Source organism: Oncorhynchus mykiss, chromosome 21 (assembly GCF_013265735.2).
Source record: "Oncorhynchus mykiss isolate Arlee chromosome 21, USDA_OmykA_1.1, whole genome shotgun sequence".
NCBI classification, from domain to species: Eukaryota; Metazoa; Chordata; class Actinopteri; order Salmoniformes; family Salmonidae; genus Oncorhynchus; species Oncorhynchus mykiss.
The window spans coordinates 42,473,267-42,490,298 of NC_048585.1; the positions used below are offsets into that span (position 1 = coordinate 42,473,267).

At 44.4% G+C, this 17,032-nt stretch overlaps 1 protein-coding gene and 1 long non-coding RNA gene across 2 annotated transcripts in view; one reads left to right on the forward strand and one right to left on the reverse strand.

Moving 5' to 3' along the window:
• Positions 1-9,264, forward strand: LOC110500464. The gene is made up of 2 exons (XR_002470111.2): positions 1-1,042; positions 8,380-9,264. It is a non-coding gene; the product is annotated as an uncharacterized LOC110500464 (long non-coding RNA).
• vax2 (ventral anterior homeobox 2) overlaps positions 5,044-17,032 on the reverse strand; it is a 24,109-nt gene continuing 12,120 nt past the window's right edge. The window contains exon 3 of the mRNA XM_021577849.2: positions 5,044-7,016. Within this exon, the coding sequence (XP_021433524.2) occupies positions 6,522-7,016 (495 nt within the window). The 3' untranslated portion in view covers positions 5,044-6,521. The remainder of the gene's footprint in view (positions 7,017-17,032) is intronic.

The window sequence follows — 17,032 nt, forward strand, 5'->3', positions numbered from 1 at the left end:
AAAAACCCAAAGTTAATGCCTAAACTTAACCTTAAACACTTAGAAATGTGAAGTTTGCAACAACTGCAAAATGTGATGTTTTAGAAACATGGATGAATGTCTAATTGTAACGTGAGACAGAGCCAGTTGAGCCGAGTAGTAGTGGTGCGAAGCTAGCCGAGTAGTAGAAGTTTGAAGCTAAGTTGCTTGCTCTCTGCCTGCCTGCATCTCAGGTCCATCTCTCCCTTCAATATTTGATGGAGGACGGTTTGAATTATGGATGTTGCCTATTGAAAAAAAACAGTGTTCAACAACAGCCCCAGTAGAACCACGGCAACAAGACACAAACAAAGACGTTTCCACAACTACAAGACCCAAATCGGTGCTACACTACGGCAACGAAAAAGGGACATTGGCTTAGTGGAACCCCCCGCAGCGCTCACTCTCCAGGTCATAGAGTGAGTTCATTGTTCAAGATGGATAAACAAAAAGCAAGAACGAGTGGTGCACAAAAAGAGTGCAAAAAAGCTTGATCTTATCAAGCTCATGACAAATTACAGAAGATAACCAGTGCTTGAATTGGACTGAAATGGGTGCCGGTACTGTTTATATCTAGGTACAGTAGCTCCACAATACCTTTGAGCTAATATTCTATAAGAGGAACAGGAGCTCTAGCGGTAGAAGATTTGAGGTGCTGGTGCTCATCTCCGGTGAGCTCCTGACCAAGTCAAGCACAGCACATTAGCAAAGCTACCACCTCGCCCTCGACTGATGAAACACCATCGCAGGTGGAAGCTAGTAGACCTACTTATGCAGGAGCTAGCTAGCACTAGCAGCCTCCCAGTCCCGACAGAGACCTCACTGCCTGGGCCCAGCAATGACAGTAGCCTTGCTCCTCCTCTACTTCTTCCTCCCCTCGAGAATAGTGACAGTTCCTCTAGTGAGCGTGCCGGTCTTGTTTCTCCTCCTTCTCTCCCCCCAAAAACCAAGCTGACGACTGCCAGAGACCCAGCGATGTTCAAATCAAATTTTATGAGAGCAACCCACCTTCTGTGAATAACTGGTAAGCCTACGAGTGATGAGACGGATTGCCCGTCCGCGTGTAGTCCGAGTTCCAATGTGTAACATAAATAGGTTACCAGCTAAATACTGTATTTAGCTTTACATACTGGTCTCATAGACTGGAAGTAACATAGTACATGTAAATCCAGAACACTCAAATTAGTATGATATGTTACATTTGGTATGGACGGTTGCATAAGATAGAAGGTTACTTAAGGCACAAATGAAGCGGGTGTGGTTAGGTTAGTGCATAATGTGAACGTCAGCAACGCAAAGGTTGTGTGTGTTCATTTCTCATCACGGACAATTTCAGAACTTTTTTCTACTTCGCAACTACTTAGCATGTTAGCTAACCCTTCTCCTAACCCTAACCATCTTAGCTAACCCTTCTCCTAACCCTAACCATTTTAGCTAACCCTTCTCCTAACCATAACCATTTTAGCTAACCCTTCTCCTAACCCTAACCATTTTAGCTAACCCTTCTCCTAACCCTAACCCTTTTAGCTAACCCTTCTCCTAACCCTAACCCTTTTAGCTAACCCTTCTCCTAACCCTAACCATTTTAGCTAACCCTTCTCCTAACCCTAACCCTTTTAGCTAACCCTTCCCCTAACCCTAACTGGGGTGGCAGGTAGCCTAGTGGTTAGTGCATTGGGCCAGTAACTGTAAAGGTTGCTGGATTGAATCCCTGAGCTGACAAGGTAAAAATATGTTGTTCTGCCCCTGAATAAGGCAGTTAACCCACTGTTCCCTGGTAGGGTGTCACTGTAAATAACATTTTGTTCTTAAATGACTTGCCTAGTTAATTAAATAACATTTTTTTTAAATAACCCCTAGTACTAGCTAACAGTTACAACAAATTAGTATTTGTAACAATGTGTAATTTGTAACATATTAAATGGATGATGGACATCCACGAATTAATACATACCAAACATAACATATCATGCTAAATTGACTCCTGAGTGGGGCAGCGGCCTAAGGCACTGCGTCTTAGTGCAAGAGGCATCCCTACAGTCCCTGGTTTGAATCCAGGCTGTATCACATCTGGCTGTGTTTGGGAGTCCCATAGGACGGAGCACAATTGACCCAGCATTGTCCGGGGTAGGCAGTCATTGTAAATAAGAATTTGTTATTAACTGACTTGCCTAAGTTAAAAAAATGGAATGTCTTGGTTTTACGTACAAAACAATATGAAATGCTCTGAGACCACATTGAGCTATTAGTAGGCTAGTCTGCATAATGAAACAATCCCTAGTAAGCTATTGTTTTGACGGTGGACTGATTCTATTAATGCTCAACAATACACTGGTTTTAAGCAGCACAAACTTTTTACCCAAGCTGCAAGAGAGCACAAGGTAGGCTATAGACCTAACAGGACAGTTGTATATTCAAACAATGATTGGTTACTGGTTAGTATGCTGTTCATTTTACAATCTTCAATGTTTGAAGTTCCCACTTTAATTACTGAACAAGTAAATACATTATTGCCGCCAGCCAGCATTCTATATAGCAGCACTGCGACACTGCAGGCCTCTAGCTTCGTGAAACATAAACATTAGGGATGCACGATATATCGGTAAGCATATCGGAATCAGCCGATATTAGCCAAAGATGCCAACATCAGCATCGGACCGATGTCTAGTTTAACACAAAACCGATGTCAAAGCTGACGTGCATACCTATATAACGTAGGTAGATGACGTGCATACCTATATAACGTAGGTAGATGACGTGCATACCTATATAACGTAGGTAGATGACGTGCATACCTATATAACGTAGGTAGATGATGTGCATACCTATATAACGTAGGTAGATGACGTGCATACCTATATAACGTAGGTAGATGATGTAATGACGCCACGAAAAATACAGCGCTACACGTGCAACACAGCGCTCCTAACCGAGCCCACAATGTCTGCTGTGTGGATCTATTTTGGTGTTTCAAAGGAAGATATTTACACCGCTATTATTTCCCGAGGAGGGGAGAGAGTGAAATCGTTCAATACCACAGACCTAATTACTCATTTGAAAGTGCATCACCCTCCAGACGTTGAGCGGAGAAAAAAAAACAAGCGCACACTTTCAACAACTAAACAAGTCGAGCAGTCAGTAGAGTAGGAACATTTCAGCGAGACAACTCAAAGGCGAAATCCATTAACGCCAAGATAATGGAATTCAATGCAGTTCTCTGTCGTGGATGATGTTGGCTTTCCCCGACTGGTCGAGCACCTCGAGCCCCGGTACACACTACCAAGTAGGTGGTATTTTTCAGACGTAGCCCTACCGGAGTTACACTGTATCGTTGAAATGCACATCGATGAGCTACTTACTATGGGCGTCACTGCTATTAGCGTCATAACTGACATTTGGACCAGACATGTCAGCCCCATGAGCATGCTCAGTCTGACAGCACCGTGGGTCAACAAGGATTTCGTACTGAGGAAAGCCATATTGCATGCTCAAGAATGGGCTGGTTCTCATACCGCTGCTGCCATTTCAATGGCATTTGAGAACATGTTTGAAACATGAACACACTCCTAGCGCCATTCGAACAACTGACTGGAGAAATGAGCTCATCAACTGCGTCTGCAGCAGACGTGATACCCTCTGTCATGGCATTGAAACTCCTGCTCAACAAAACTGCTGACACGGACCGTGGGGTTAAAACTTGAAAAAGTCCTCTACTAGAGGCTGTGAACAAGCCATTCGGTGTTATTCTCTCGGAGGCTCTTTACTGTGTCGCCACCATGCTCGATGCTAGATACAAGGACCGCTACTTCGACGCAGACAAGAAACAGGGTTTACGTGAAATGTTACATACACAGCTGGACAAGATGGAAACGGACACAGTGACAGCGCCCACCGAGGAAGAGAGGCCACTGACGGACAGACGGAGCTGAAACTTCACTGCTTGACATGTATGATGAAATCCTGGTTGAGCATGAAACGACTGAACAAACGAACAATGAAACAGCACAGCAGGTAAGTGAAAGAAATAGGTTTTGATTATGTTTTACTGTTAATGGGGACATACGTAAATGCCAACAAAATAACTTTTTGGTTAGTGTGTGTGTGTGTGTGTTTAAACTATTTAACTGTACAAGAATGCTTCAAAGGCCGCTAAAATGTTAAATATCGGTTATCGGTATCGGGTTTTTTGGCAAAGAAAATATTTGATATCGGTATCGGCCAAAAACGTAATATCGGTGTATCCCTAATAAACGTTAGGCTTAACATGAGAAAATTACGACCAAACACTGTAGACTACCTCAGCGTTTATTTGTGAAGATGAGGTTGGCCATTTTTTATTGATGTCATCATGTAGCAACCAGGGACCTCCCGAGAAGAAGAGATAGAGCCATCTTGAGCCCCCTATCTATGTGGCCTAGTGTGACTCCATGAAGAGAGTCAACTGACCTTAAAAGCAAGCAGATATGACTTAGGGAATTCAAATATGAATGGCCAGAGCATAGGGAAGAAAGTTGTCTGGTCACAGTCAATACGGCTCAGAGCTTCAGGTCTCTTTGGGCCAAATCAAAACATGTGTCCTCCTGCTTGTGTATGTTCAACAACTGAATCCAGAACCTGTAACTAACTCTTAAGCTGTCTTTTTAATTTGACCAGACAAGTCAGTTAAGAACAAATTCTTATTTACAATGACGGCCTAGGAACAGTGGGTTAACTGCCTTGTTCAGGGGCAGAACGACAGATTTTTAGCTTGGGGATTTGATCTACCAACCTTTGAGTTACTAGCCCAACACTCCATGCAATAGGCTGCTACGTGCCACGTCAATGGGTAGTGGGTAGTCCGAATCCATTGCATTTAAAACTGTACCTATGGGAGAGTGACTGTAGGGAGGATTAGTAGTGCACTATATTGGGAAAAGGGTGCCATTTGTGATACAACCTGTGAATATCTGATATCTCAAGATCTCAAATAACTTTCATGAGAACAAACTTTCAACCAGAAAAAAAAGGGAGAAAAATTGAAAAAGCTTCTAGGAACATAAAGTGCTTTATATCAAAGGTAAATTAATGGAAATCAAACATTGGATGAGTCTTGTGCACAGGAGAGTGTCTGGGAGGGAATAGCCAAATACCATTTAAATAATAACAACAAGAGAAGGGAAAAAGAAGCAAGTGGCTTTGAAAGTACCAATCTGAGAAAACATTTACATTAAAAACAGTTAAAAAGCAATGACGCGTACTGCATCCTGTGTGTGTTGACCTATCAGAACATCACACACAGAGTTCCATGAGATAAGGAGAAGTATTGATATGGACCGGTTAAGTAGGAATTGTCTGTCTGTGTGTCTGTGTGTCTGTGTGTCTGTCTGTGTGTGTCTGTCTGTGTGTGTCTGTCTGTGTGTGTCTGTCTGTGTGTGTCTGTCTGTGTGTGTCTGTCTGTGTCTGTCTGTCTGTGTCTGTCTGTCTGTGTCTGTGCACCAAACCTAGGTGATCAACATTCAACCACAAGAGAATGAGTGGTGAATACCAGGTGATGCGGTAGTATACGTACCGGATAGATGGGTTGCATTTTATGTACACTAAAAACAAATACAAATCCCCCACCCCCCCATGATGATAAACCCTTTGTGTTCCAAAACATTCTGAGATTATCTGAACGGGGTCGTCAGGGTAACCTGCTTGCTTTAAACTAGAGAGTAGTCTCTGTAGCCAATGGTAACGCATACTGCGGGCAAAGTGATACTGCTTCACTGGTGAATTACATATCAAGAGTTCATGTCATGGGAGGGGATAAAAGGTCAGTGGGTCAAGCTCATCAGGTTGACCTCGAATTTACTCCAGTTAATTGTACGACAAAACAATGTGAGGGTGTAGCGCAGAGCAGAGATGAAGCTAACAGCGCTATCGCTAACCCATTACTTTGGCAAGGACATATCCCCTGTACCTTTTCTTTTTATATTTCTTAGCATGGATTTGACCTAAGACTAGCTTTAGTTTACACACCATTTGTCCACATTTTAAAACACACACAGAACCAACCAAATAAAGAATTTACAGAAATCAGTGTTGGACACTATACAATACGAACTAATATTAGAAACTGCTAAAGTGTATGATTATTTTACTTAGAACGTTCTGGCAGAAAGCTGCCACACATGATGATTTTGCTGGGAAGTATGTAATGTATTGAAGGGGTAACTGGTTGCACTCCTTGTAATGTAATCTATAGACGATATTCAGTAGCAAGTAGCTGGAGAACGGGTGGGTACAGGGTGCAACCAATGACACAACACGGCTGCGCAAGGATAGCCCTGCTCCTTCTGAGGTGCACCTCCACCCAGCTGTCTGTCTGTCCATCCTTGTCAGCCAATCTTGGACAATGATGTTGGTGATCCAACCAACGACGGACAACAATGTTGGTGTGCGGATAGGTGGTGGTAGACCAGATGGAGGGAGAGAGGGGGGAGTCATCCCAACCCCATCCCAAAACCCCAAGTAGCCGCCCCTTAGGAAACTGTCTTCTTCCCAGTCAGATCGCCATCCTTGGAGATCCTGTCCAGCCGCATGTAGGGTTCGAACGCAGAGGATCCGCACCCATACCCGGATGCCAGTTCATGATGAGCACCCCCTAGCAGTGGCATGGAGAAGCACAGTGAGTGCGACGGCGGCACGCCCAGACGCGACGAGGGCGGAGTCCCACCCAGGGAGGGCAACGACAGCCCGAAAGTCCCGCCCATCCCATGAACGCCATTTCTCGGTGGTGTGCTGCTACCCGGCGAGGAGGAGGAGCCTCCGGGGCTGCCCAAAAGAGAGCCGTTTCCTGGGTGGTGGGTGCCCAGTAGGGGGTTAGGGGGCTGGGCGGAGAGGAGGCGCCCCTGCTCAAGGAGGCGCAGGATGTTACAGGTGGCCAGCGACTCGGAGGTGGAGGAGGAGCGCTTGTCAGAGTCTTTGGTTGTGTCTTTCTTCTGCTTGGTACGACGGTTCTGAAACCACACTTTGACCTGGAAGGACAGAAGAAGGGAGAGAAATGCTAAAGGGTTAAAACATGGTTTTATTAATGAAATGGTTTGGTTCACTAAAACAGCTGACAACAGGGTAAATAATAACTCTTACTTATGTGCCGTTAAAACCATACAAACACATTATATTTTGTCATTATCCAGAGCAGTTGGGGTTAAGGGCCTTGCTCAAGGGAACATTGACACATTTTTTACCTAGTTGGCTGAGGGATTCGAATCAGCGACCTTTTGGTTACTGGCTCAAAGCTCTTAACTGCTAGGTCGCCCCAGACTCTTTCTCACCGATCATCTTAGCCATCACTGGATTTCAGTTCATTCTGTTAATGAAACTTTAATCCAGAAGTCCCATTGAGATGTAAAAGATCACATTTTCAAGGGAGTCTTTGTCAAGAAGGCAGCTCCAAATTGAGAGAGTTACCAAGGACAGGCTTTCAGTGGAGGATAAGGTAAAGCACATGATATGCCCACAGTATGCACACGTTGGTGACACACGATACAAAAGTGCCTCGCCATCCATACACCCACAGACACAAGCATCATACATACAAAGGCAATCCCAAGTACACCTCATTGGATCAACACTGTTGTTTTCCTGACTGGGTTTGACCACGATTGGATGGTTTTACCCTCATCTCTCTCACTAAGGTGCCTGATAGAGACTGGGGGGAGGAGTCCGTGTGCGATTGGAATGGAATGGGGACCTTGTCAGCCAGTGAAAGTTAGTTAGTGAATCTGTTTTTTGTCTACGAGTGCAAAGTATACAACACATTTCCCAAGTATGACAAAACTATAAGCACAGCAATAGCTTTGAAGGGAAGGGCTGGTGTTTCCTAAACCTGTTTCGACTGAGAGTCTAAGCAAGGACAAAGTGAATTGTTGTGCTGTGCTGTGATAGGTAGACAAGGCTACACAGTCAACTTCTCTACACAGCACACAGCGTGCCATTCGTGAGGGTAGCTCACTGAACATTGACTGTCCTTGTTTCTGGATGTTTCATTGATGCGCGAGTGCTTTAATGTATAGCGTGTGTGTGTGGAACTGTAGAGTTGTAAGGGGGGGCAAGGCATGTGCCACACACACAATACACAGGGAAAGGGGGGTCAGGGGAGATCAGATGCTTTTGCTCAGACACACGTCATAGGGTGGACTTTAACTCGCCTATGAATTGAATTATCACCGATCTTTGCATGCTCTCACAAATGATTGGCCTTAATATATTTCTGATTGATTTCTGATTGTGCTGTGACTTGGAGGTGGTCTATGCTTAATTGTACAAACTTTTTTTTGAGTCACCCTCCTCCTGTGATTGGAGCATCCCCTAACTATGCTCTCTCTTTTGTTGCAGTTTTCGCCCTCTGCCTCCTTTTATAACCTGGAGCAGGAGCACAAGACGCAGGCTGTCGGTCCAAACAGCGAAGGTCTGAGCTGCAGCGCTCTGGTCGGAGCCAACTCTTTGAGACAATTTATGTTTGATCCGAAAATGTGGTCGGAGGCGCTTTATGGATGGTGTGACGCAGGCCTAATTGATGCTCTATGCCACGTCGCCGTGCGCCTCTCAAATGTTGTAACAATGCGGAGGGCTCCGTGTAGCTCCGCACTTGCATGATTGGTTGACGGTAGGTGAGGGCGGGAGGTCCTGTATAAACACAAACTCACCTCCTTGACAAGAGCTCTGCTCGGCGAAGCGCAAGAAGTATGAATGCCCTGACCATATCACCGCAAATGCTGCACGGCCAATAGGGACGTCGGATTGACCATGCAGTGCCTTTAAGTGGCGCCTGACCTAAACATAGTTCGCCCTGCGTTCAGAGCTGTCATTGTTTTTTGTTGTAGGTCTTGCTCCAAGCGTCACTCCCCATGCTCCCCCGTGCTAGTGGTGATTGTGGCGCCGCCAGGCAGCTGTTATTCATATTTTTGATCAAGTTTCGCCTGGTGAATTGTATTGCTCATGACACCATTCAATGGGTGACCTGTCATGACACCATCCAATAGGTGACCTGTCAGGAACCTGTGATTTGTTGTATAAGAATTTGCCCCAAACATAACGCTTTGTATTCAGGACAAAAAGATCACGCAAACACGAGGCATGTATTGGAATATTTTTATTCCCTACAGGCCTCGTTCTTTTCACTGTCATTTGGGTTAATATTGTGGAGTAATTACAATGTTGCCTATCCATCCTCAGTTTTCTCATGATCAAAACCATTAAACTCTAACTGTTTTAAAATCACCATCATTTCCTTATTCTCCAGCAACTGAGTTGGGAAGGAGGCCTCTATCTTTATAGTGACTGGGAGTATTGATACACCATCCAAATCCTAATGAATAACTTCACCGTGCTCAAAGGGATATTCAGCGTCTATGTTTTTATATTTACACATCTACCAATCGGTGCAAATCGTTGCGAGGCATTGAAAAACCTCCCTGGTCTTTGTGGTTGAATCTGTGCTTGAAATTCACAACTCTATTGAGGGATCTTACACATGTAGGATTTTATTTAAAAAAATCATGTTAACAATTATTATTGAACATGCAACTCGTGCAATGGAGGAGATCTTCGTAGGCTATACTCAGCCTTGTCTCAGGGTAGTAAGTTGGTCTGTTGACATCCCCCACAGTGTCTCCTGACCCCCCCCCCCCCCCCCCCTCAGCCTCCAGTATCTATACTATAAAAAGTCTATGTGCTGGGGACAGTCTGTTATATCTGGTGTAATTCTCCTGTCTTATCTGGCGTCCTGTGTAAATTTAAGTACGCTCCCTCTAATTCTCTCCCTCTCTCACCAGTCTTAGCGTCAACAGTGAAGAGGCGACTCCGGGATGCTGGCCTTCCAGGCAGAGTTCCTCTGTCCAGTTTCTGTTATTTTGCCCATCTTAATCTTTTCTTTTTATTGGCCAGTCTGAGATATGGCTTTTTCTTTGCAACTCTGCCTAGAGGGCCAGGATCCTGGAGACGCCTCTTCACTGTTGACGTTGAGACTGGTGTTTTGCGGGTACTATTTAATGAAGCTGCCAGTTGAGGACTTGTGAGGCGTCTGTTTCTCAAACTAGACACTCTAATGTACTTGTCCTCTTGCTCAGTTGTGCACCGGGGCCTCCCACTCCTCTTTCTATTCTGGTTAAAGCCAGTTTGCGCTGTTCTGTGAAGGGAGTAGTACACAGCGTTGTAGGAGATCTTCTATTTCTTTACAATTTCTCACATGGAATAGCCTTCATTCCTCAGAACAAGAATAGACTGACGAGTTACAGAAGAAAGGTTTTGAGCCTGTAATCGAACCCACAAAATGCTGATGCTCCAAATACTCAACTACTCTAAAGAAGGCTAGTTTTATTGCTTCTTTAATCAGAACAGTTTTCAGCTGTGCTAACATAATTGCAAAATGATTTTCTAATGATCAATTAGCCTTTTAAAATTATAAACTTGTATTAGCTAACACAACGTGCCATTGGAACACAGGAGTGATGGTTGCTGATAATGGGCCTCTGTATGCCTATGTAGATATTCCATAAAAAAATCTGCAGTTTCCAGCTACAATAGTCATTTACAACATTAACATTGTCTACACTGTATTTCTGATCAATTTGGTGTTATTTTAATGGACAGAAAATTGCTTTTCATTCAAAAACAAGAACAGTTCTAAGTGACCTCAAACTTTTGAACAGTAGTGTATATATCTTTATTATTATGGCTCTAGATTGCAGGAAAAAAAGCTGTTTCGGGTATTTGAAAAATGCTAAATTCTCCAACCCCACAGCCATCCTCATACTTTCTGCCCCCCTCAGATTTTTGGGGTACATGACACCCCTGCATAGTATTCACATGCTCTGCGTCCATCAACGCATCGCCTGTTTATTTTGAGAACCCTGCTATCTAATCCAGCTAAAAGGGGGATATGGCCATTGGTACAGCAGACTGAGCACCAAGCGGCTTCCATTTTGCAGCTAGACACCATAAAGTGTTCATGTAATATTATTAATGTTTCACAACAATTTGCTGATTTGACAGTCAGGCAGAATAATGTAAGGATGTGGCTTTGAACATGCCATCTCTCAAGTCAGTGCACACGCCGTATAGCCTAGCCTACACACGGAGGAGGGGCTATCGTGGGTTGCGTTCCAAGGGCAACCTACTCCTTATATAGTGCACTAGAGAATAGGGTTCCATTTGGAAAGCATCAATGATGAGTAGGACCTAGCTAACCTATATGATTAGCAGCAGCATGACAAGTACAGGACACACACAACACAATACGACCAAGGGCTGAGCTGCTGCATTCACATCACACACAGCAGTCACAGAGAGGTCATATGTATATAAGACATGCAACCGATGGCAACCACAGGACAGAAACCTCCCCAGTCCCCACCACAACTCTCTCTCTTTAACATTTACTCACACACATAATCTCTGGTAACCTTGAAGAGAGAGGGGAAATATTCCGACACTCTAGGAGGAGGACAACGGAGGTAGAATCAAGAAAAATATTAACTTGGTTAAAAGAGTCTGACTGGACAGGTGAAAGCTATATGATAGAACTGTTGTTTACAGGGTTGGGGTGCATTCCATTTCAATTCCAGTCAATTCAGGAAGTAAACTGAAATTCCAATTCTCTTCAATGCTATTCAAATCAGGAAAGTGTGGAATTGGAATTCAGTTACATTTCTAAATTGACCTGAAATGGAATTGACCACAACCCTGAATAAAACTGTTGTTTACACCTGCGGTCCTGGTGGTTAGTTAAGTCTCAGGACTTCAGGTCACCGTCGTCTCAGCGGTTCCATTAGTATGTGTATAATGAGATTGGGAAGGGATCTTCCCCCGCTGAGAAGGACACTGATGCCACATCTTAGACTTAGAGTAAAGACATGGGCCTCAATCCACATAGTCTCTGTCTCGTCTTAACCCTCTTTATGTATATAGTGCATCTGCCTAAGCTAAAAAAACACCACTTCCCACACCAGGGTTTCTCAAACCAAAACCTCAGATGGAGTCTTGTGTCCCTAATGCCTCCCCATTGGGTGAAAACCCACAATCACCGCTCTCCGCCTCCTCGGTAGGGCGTGGCTTAGCCAGGGACTGAGATGCGGGGAGGCTGGAGGGGGCCGGGCCGTTCATAGTCGTCCGCTTGAGGAAAAACCCTGGGGTTTACAGGGGACTACTACGGAAGGGAAGGGGGGGGGAATTATGAAAAGAGAAAGAAAACAAATCTCTACCCTCTCGTACAAATACACTATTGGAAATAAATCCATCCTAATGAGATCCAGGGTTCAGAGCTAGGGCAGAGATTACAGAGAGAGAGAGGGGGAGAGCTGGCCTGGCAATGACCTGAATTTGCCCTGCAGCTCTCCCGCTCCCCTCTGCTCTCTGCTCTGCTTGGGCACAGCCAGGGCACAGCCAGGGCACAGCAAGGGCACAGCCAGGGCAGAGCAAGGCTGGGCAGGGGTGGTTAGAACAGAGGTAGGAGAGGAGAGAGTAAAAGCAGAACATTCTGGATAGCTGGACTGCTACAGGGTAGTAGGCCTGTGTCCACTACTACACACTCCATCTCACAACACAAGGGTTAGAGTAGAGCAGGTAAGGCCAAACAGAGTGTGCAGGACAGAGCTGGATAGTCCTGAGTCCACTAGTACTAAACACTGCCAAACCACAACAACACAAGCAGAAAATAAGCAGGGATGGAGTGGTGTTAGTTTGAGCCACCTGCTAGGGCTAACTAACCCAGGGCAAAGGTCAACTGGGAGTCCATATGTGAGTCTACCGAACTGAAGCAGCTCAAGAGATGGATGTCACACTATTTACAGTCACATCAGCAACGCAACACCGGCTGGCTATACATGCAGACAGATAACCGGTGTCATGAAGCGTTCTGATTGTGTCTAATGAAGACATCAAACCTACACATCAGAATGATTCATTAGAAAATGTAATGCTATAAAAATACATATATAAAGGATTAGGCTGGCCAAAATGTGGTAACACTTTTATCACCCTTTGGGTAGGATGACTTTGTTTCTAAGCCTCCATATAGTTCTTATGAAGGCTTTATCAATGCCCTATAAAGCTACTAAAGGCTGTAGTTGTGACCCAATAATTGGGTGTACTAGTGAGAAGCTAGTTAATCTCTTAAAAGAGAGTCTGTGGGGTGGAAAAGCCTGGCTCCATTAAGCAGGACGGACACCTGCTGACAATATTTCGAACACTTTCTGTGACCCTGGAAGAGGCTCAATGTTCCCCCGCGACCCCGCTGATCCTACACATGTGATGAACATCAGACCGCCTGGCCTTGGTCTAGGAGTACAATGACTTCGTTTTCTATAGCAAAACTGTATGACTGTATGGCCCTTTTCTATAGGGAAACTCTATGGTAACAATGACTTTATTTCCTATAAGAATACTGTATGGTAGCAATTACAAAATGTTCTCTATGGAAACGGTACGGTAACATTGTACATGGGTGAATATGACAAATGTTCCTTTTCCTTCACAGCCCTTCTCTCTCTATCTCCAATCCCACGTTCTGTTCTAACACCTGGGACCTCATCCAAACACGGCCCCAGTTTCAATTTCTAACTCTTACCCCCTATATCTCCTACCCCCTATATCTCCTACCCCCTATCGCGTCATCTTTTTCACCTTTTTTCACCTGCTCATCCTCTCGCCCTCGTGCCCTTGCTCCTTTGCCCTCGTCCCTCCCTCCCTCAATCCCTCCTTTGCATTACTGAAACACATGTCCAGGCAGGTTCAGCCAAGGGTCGACCCCATCTTAGCCACTCACTGGTAGATGTAGCTCCCTAATCCTCCTTAGCGCAAAAGCACTTGGGACTATTATTAGGCCCTCTGCTCCGTGCTCTGTCCCCCTCCCCATCCCGCCCACCCCCCCCCAGCCCGGGGGTGGGCCAAGCCCTTCGTCCTAAGGTCCTATGATGTCAAGGTTTAGATAAACCAATTCGGCTTGTTGTTCTTGCTAATCCAATGAGATAATTGCGTTATGCTATTTCCCGGTGGATGAAATGAAGGCCTTGCACACATGCACACACACATCCTTCAAAAGAGATTTGTTGCACCAAAAGAATATACATTACAAAAGCGTTTTGGAGACACCAAACAATGGCTGTGTAAACGTTTTCTGTGCAGATAATATCTCTGATGTATCACAAAAAAAATATCAGTTGTATCACAACGTTGTGTCAAATGTGTCGAACGTCAGTTTTACAACCTGAGACTGTACAAGGCCCGAGTAGGACATCACTGGACATAAAATTCCTTAAACTCTTGATCACACTTTTAAAATAATGAATAGCCCGGCAATGAATAGACAATGCAACAACATTTGTAACTGGTTTAGGCCCACGTCTGTCTGTCTCCCTTCCTTCCTAAAAATGTGTCCTACTCTTTCAGCTTTTATACAATCCCTGCCTCTGTCTCGTCCTCGCTCTCATTCTCCTACATCTGTAGGACTACGTAATGCCCTGTGCCCTCCGCGCTCCAGACGACTAGCCAGACAATGTCTGGGAGTTACTGAGAACAATGCACAGCGAAAGACATTCAGATACACACACACACATACACTACATGGCCAAAAGTATGTGGACGTCCCTTCAAATTAGTGGATTCGTCTATTTCAGCCACCGCCGTTGCTATCAGGTGTATAAAATCGAGCACACCACCATTCAATCTCCATAGACAAACATTGACAGTAGAATGGCCCCGTACTGAAGAGCTCAGTGACTTTCAACATGGCACCATCATTGGCTGTTGTGAAGTGGAAACGTCTAGGAGCAACAACGGCTCAGCCACAAAGTGGTAGACAACACAAGCTCAGAGAACGGGACCGCAGAGTGCTGAAGCGCATATCACGTAAAAATCATCTGTCCTCAGTTGCAACACTCACTACCAAGCTCCAAACTGTCTCTGGAAGCAATGTCAGCAAAATCGCTGTTTGTCGAGAGCTTCATGAAATGGGTTTCCATGGCCGAGCAGCCGCATACAAGCCTAAGATCACCATGCGCAATGCTGGATTGATGTAAAGCTCGCCACCATTGAACTTTGGAGCAGTGGAAAAGCGTTCTCTGGAGTGATACATCATGTTTCACCATCTGGTAGTCCGACGGACAAATCTGGGTTTGGCAGATGCCAGGAGAACACTTCCTGTCCCAATGCAAAGTGCCAACAGTAAAGTTTGGTGGATGAGGAATAATGGTCTGGGGCTGTTTTTCATGGTTTGGACTAGGCCCTTTAGTTCCTTAAGGGAAATCTTAACGCTACAGCATACAATAACATTTTAGACGATTCTATGCTTCCAATTTAGTGTCAACAGTTTGGGTAAGGCCTTTTCCTGTTTCAGCATGACAATACCCATGTGGACAAAGTGAGGTCCATACAGAAATGGTTTGTCAAGATTGATGTGGAAGAACTTGACTGGTCTGCACAGAGCCCTGACCTCAACCCCATTGAACACCTTTGGGATTAATTGGAACGCACACTGCGAGCCAGGCCTAATCACCCAACATCCGTGCCCAACCTCACTATTGCTCTTGTGCCTGAATGGAAGCAAGTCGCAGCAGCAATGTTCCAACATCTAGTGGAAAGCCTTCCCAAAAGAGTGGCAAATCCATATTAATGACCATGATTTTGGAATGAGATGTTCGACAAGCAGGTGTCCACATACTATGTACATACATACATACACACACAGAGAGAGACAGAGTCCGAGAGAGAAAGGAGAGAGAGAGAGAGACACACACACTCAGACCCCTGCTTTTTGCATCCTTGGTGATAGCCCAAGGCAACAAATGAAAGTCCCGACAGCAAAGCAATAAATGAGTGACAACAGCACAGACTAGTATATGTGAAGAATCTCAGGTTTTTTGTATTTTTCGTATTTTAACCCTTTTTTTCTCCCCAATTTCATGATATCTAATTGGCAGTCTTGTCCCATTGCTGCAACTCTTGTTCGAACTCGGGAGAGGCGAAAGTCAAGAGCCATGCGTTCCCCAAAATATTTCAAAAACTATAAGCATTGTACTTGGGACAAATCATTCACTAAACCCGAAACCTCAATTAAATCTTGTAATAAATAATGTGGACATTGAGCAAGTTGAGGATACTAAACTGTTTGGTGTAACCCTGGATTGTAAAAAACTGTAATGTTCTAAAAATATTGATACAATGGTATCTTAGATGGGGAGAAGTCTGTCCGTAAAAAAAGTGCTGCTCTGCTTTGTCAACAAAACAAGTCCTACAGGCCCTAGTTTTGTTGCACCTGGACTACTGTTCAATCCTGTTATCAGGTGCCACAAAAAAAGACTTAGGAAAATTGCAATTGGCTCAGAACAGGGCAGCACGGCTGGCCCTTGGATGTACACAGAGAGCTAACCTTAATAATAAGCATGTCAATCTCTCCTGGCTCAAAGTGGAGGAGAGATTGACTTCATCACTACTTGTATTTGTGAGAGGTATTGATATATTGAATGCACCGAGTTGTCTGTTTGAACTACTGGCACACAGCTCTGACACCCATGCATACCCCACAAGACATGACAACCAAAGGTCTATTCACAATCCCCAAGTCCAGAACAGACTATGGGAGGTGCACGGTACTACAAAGAGTCATGACTAGATGAAACTCTATTCCACATCAAGTAACTCATGCCAGCATTAAAATTAGATTTCAAAAACAGATACAAATACAGCGGGGGCTGTGAAGCAACAAAAAGCAAAGACACATGCATACAAACACGCGATAAGAAACGCACTATACACACATGTACACATAGATTTAGTGTTATAAATATATGGTAGTAGAGTAGAGGCCTGAGGGGACACACTTAATATGTTGTGAAATCTGTTATGATGATATTGAATTTTTTATTATTTTTGTTAATGTATTAATGCTTTTTTTTGCTGGACCCCAGGAAGAATCCGTAATAAATACAAATACAAATTTGAAAATCCCAAAATGAGGTCATTAAAACTATATACCCTTCTTTAAATTATTGAA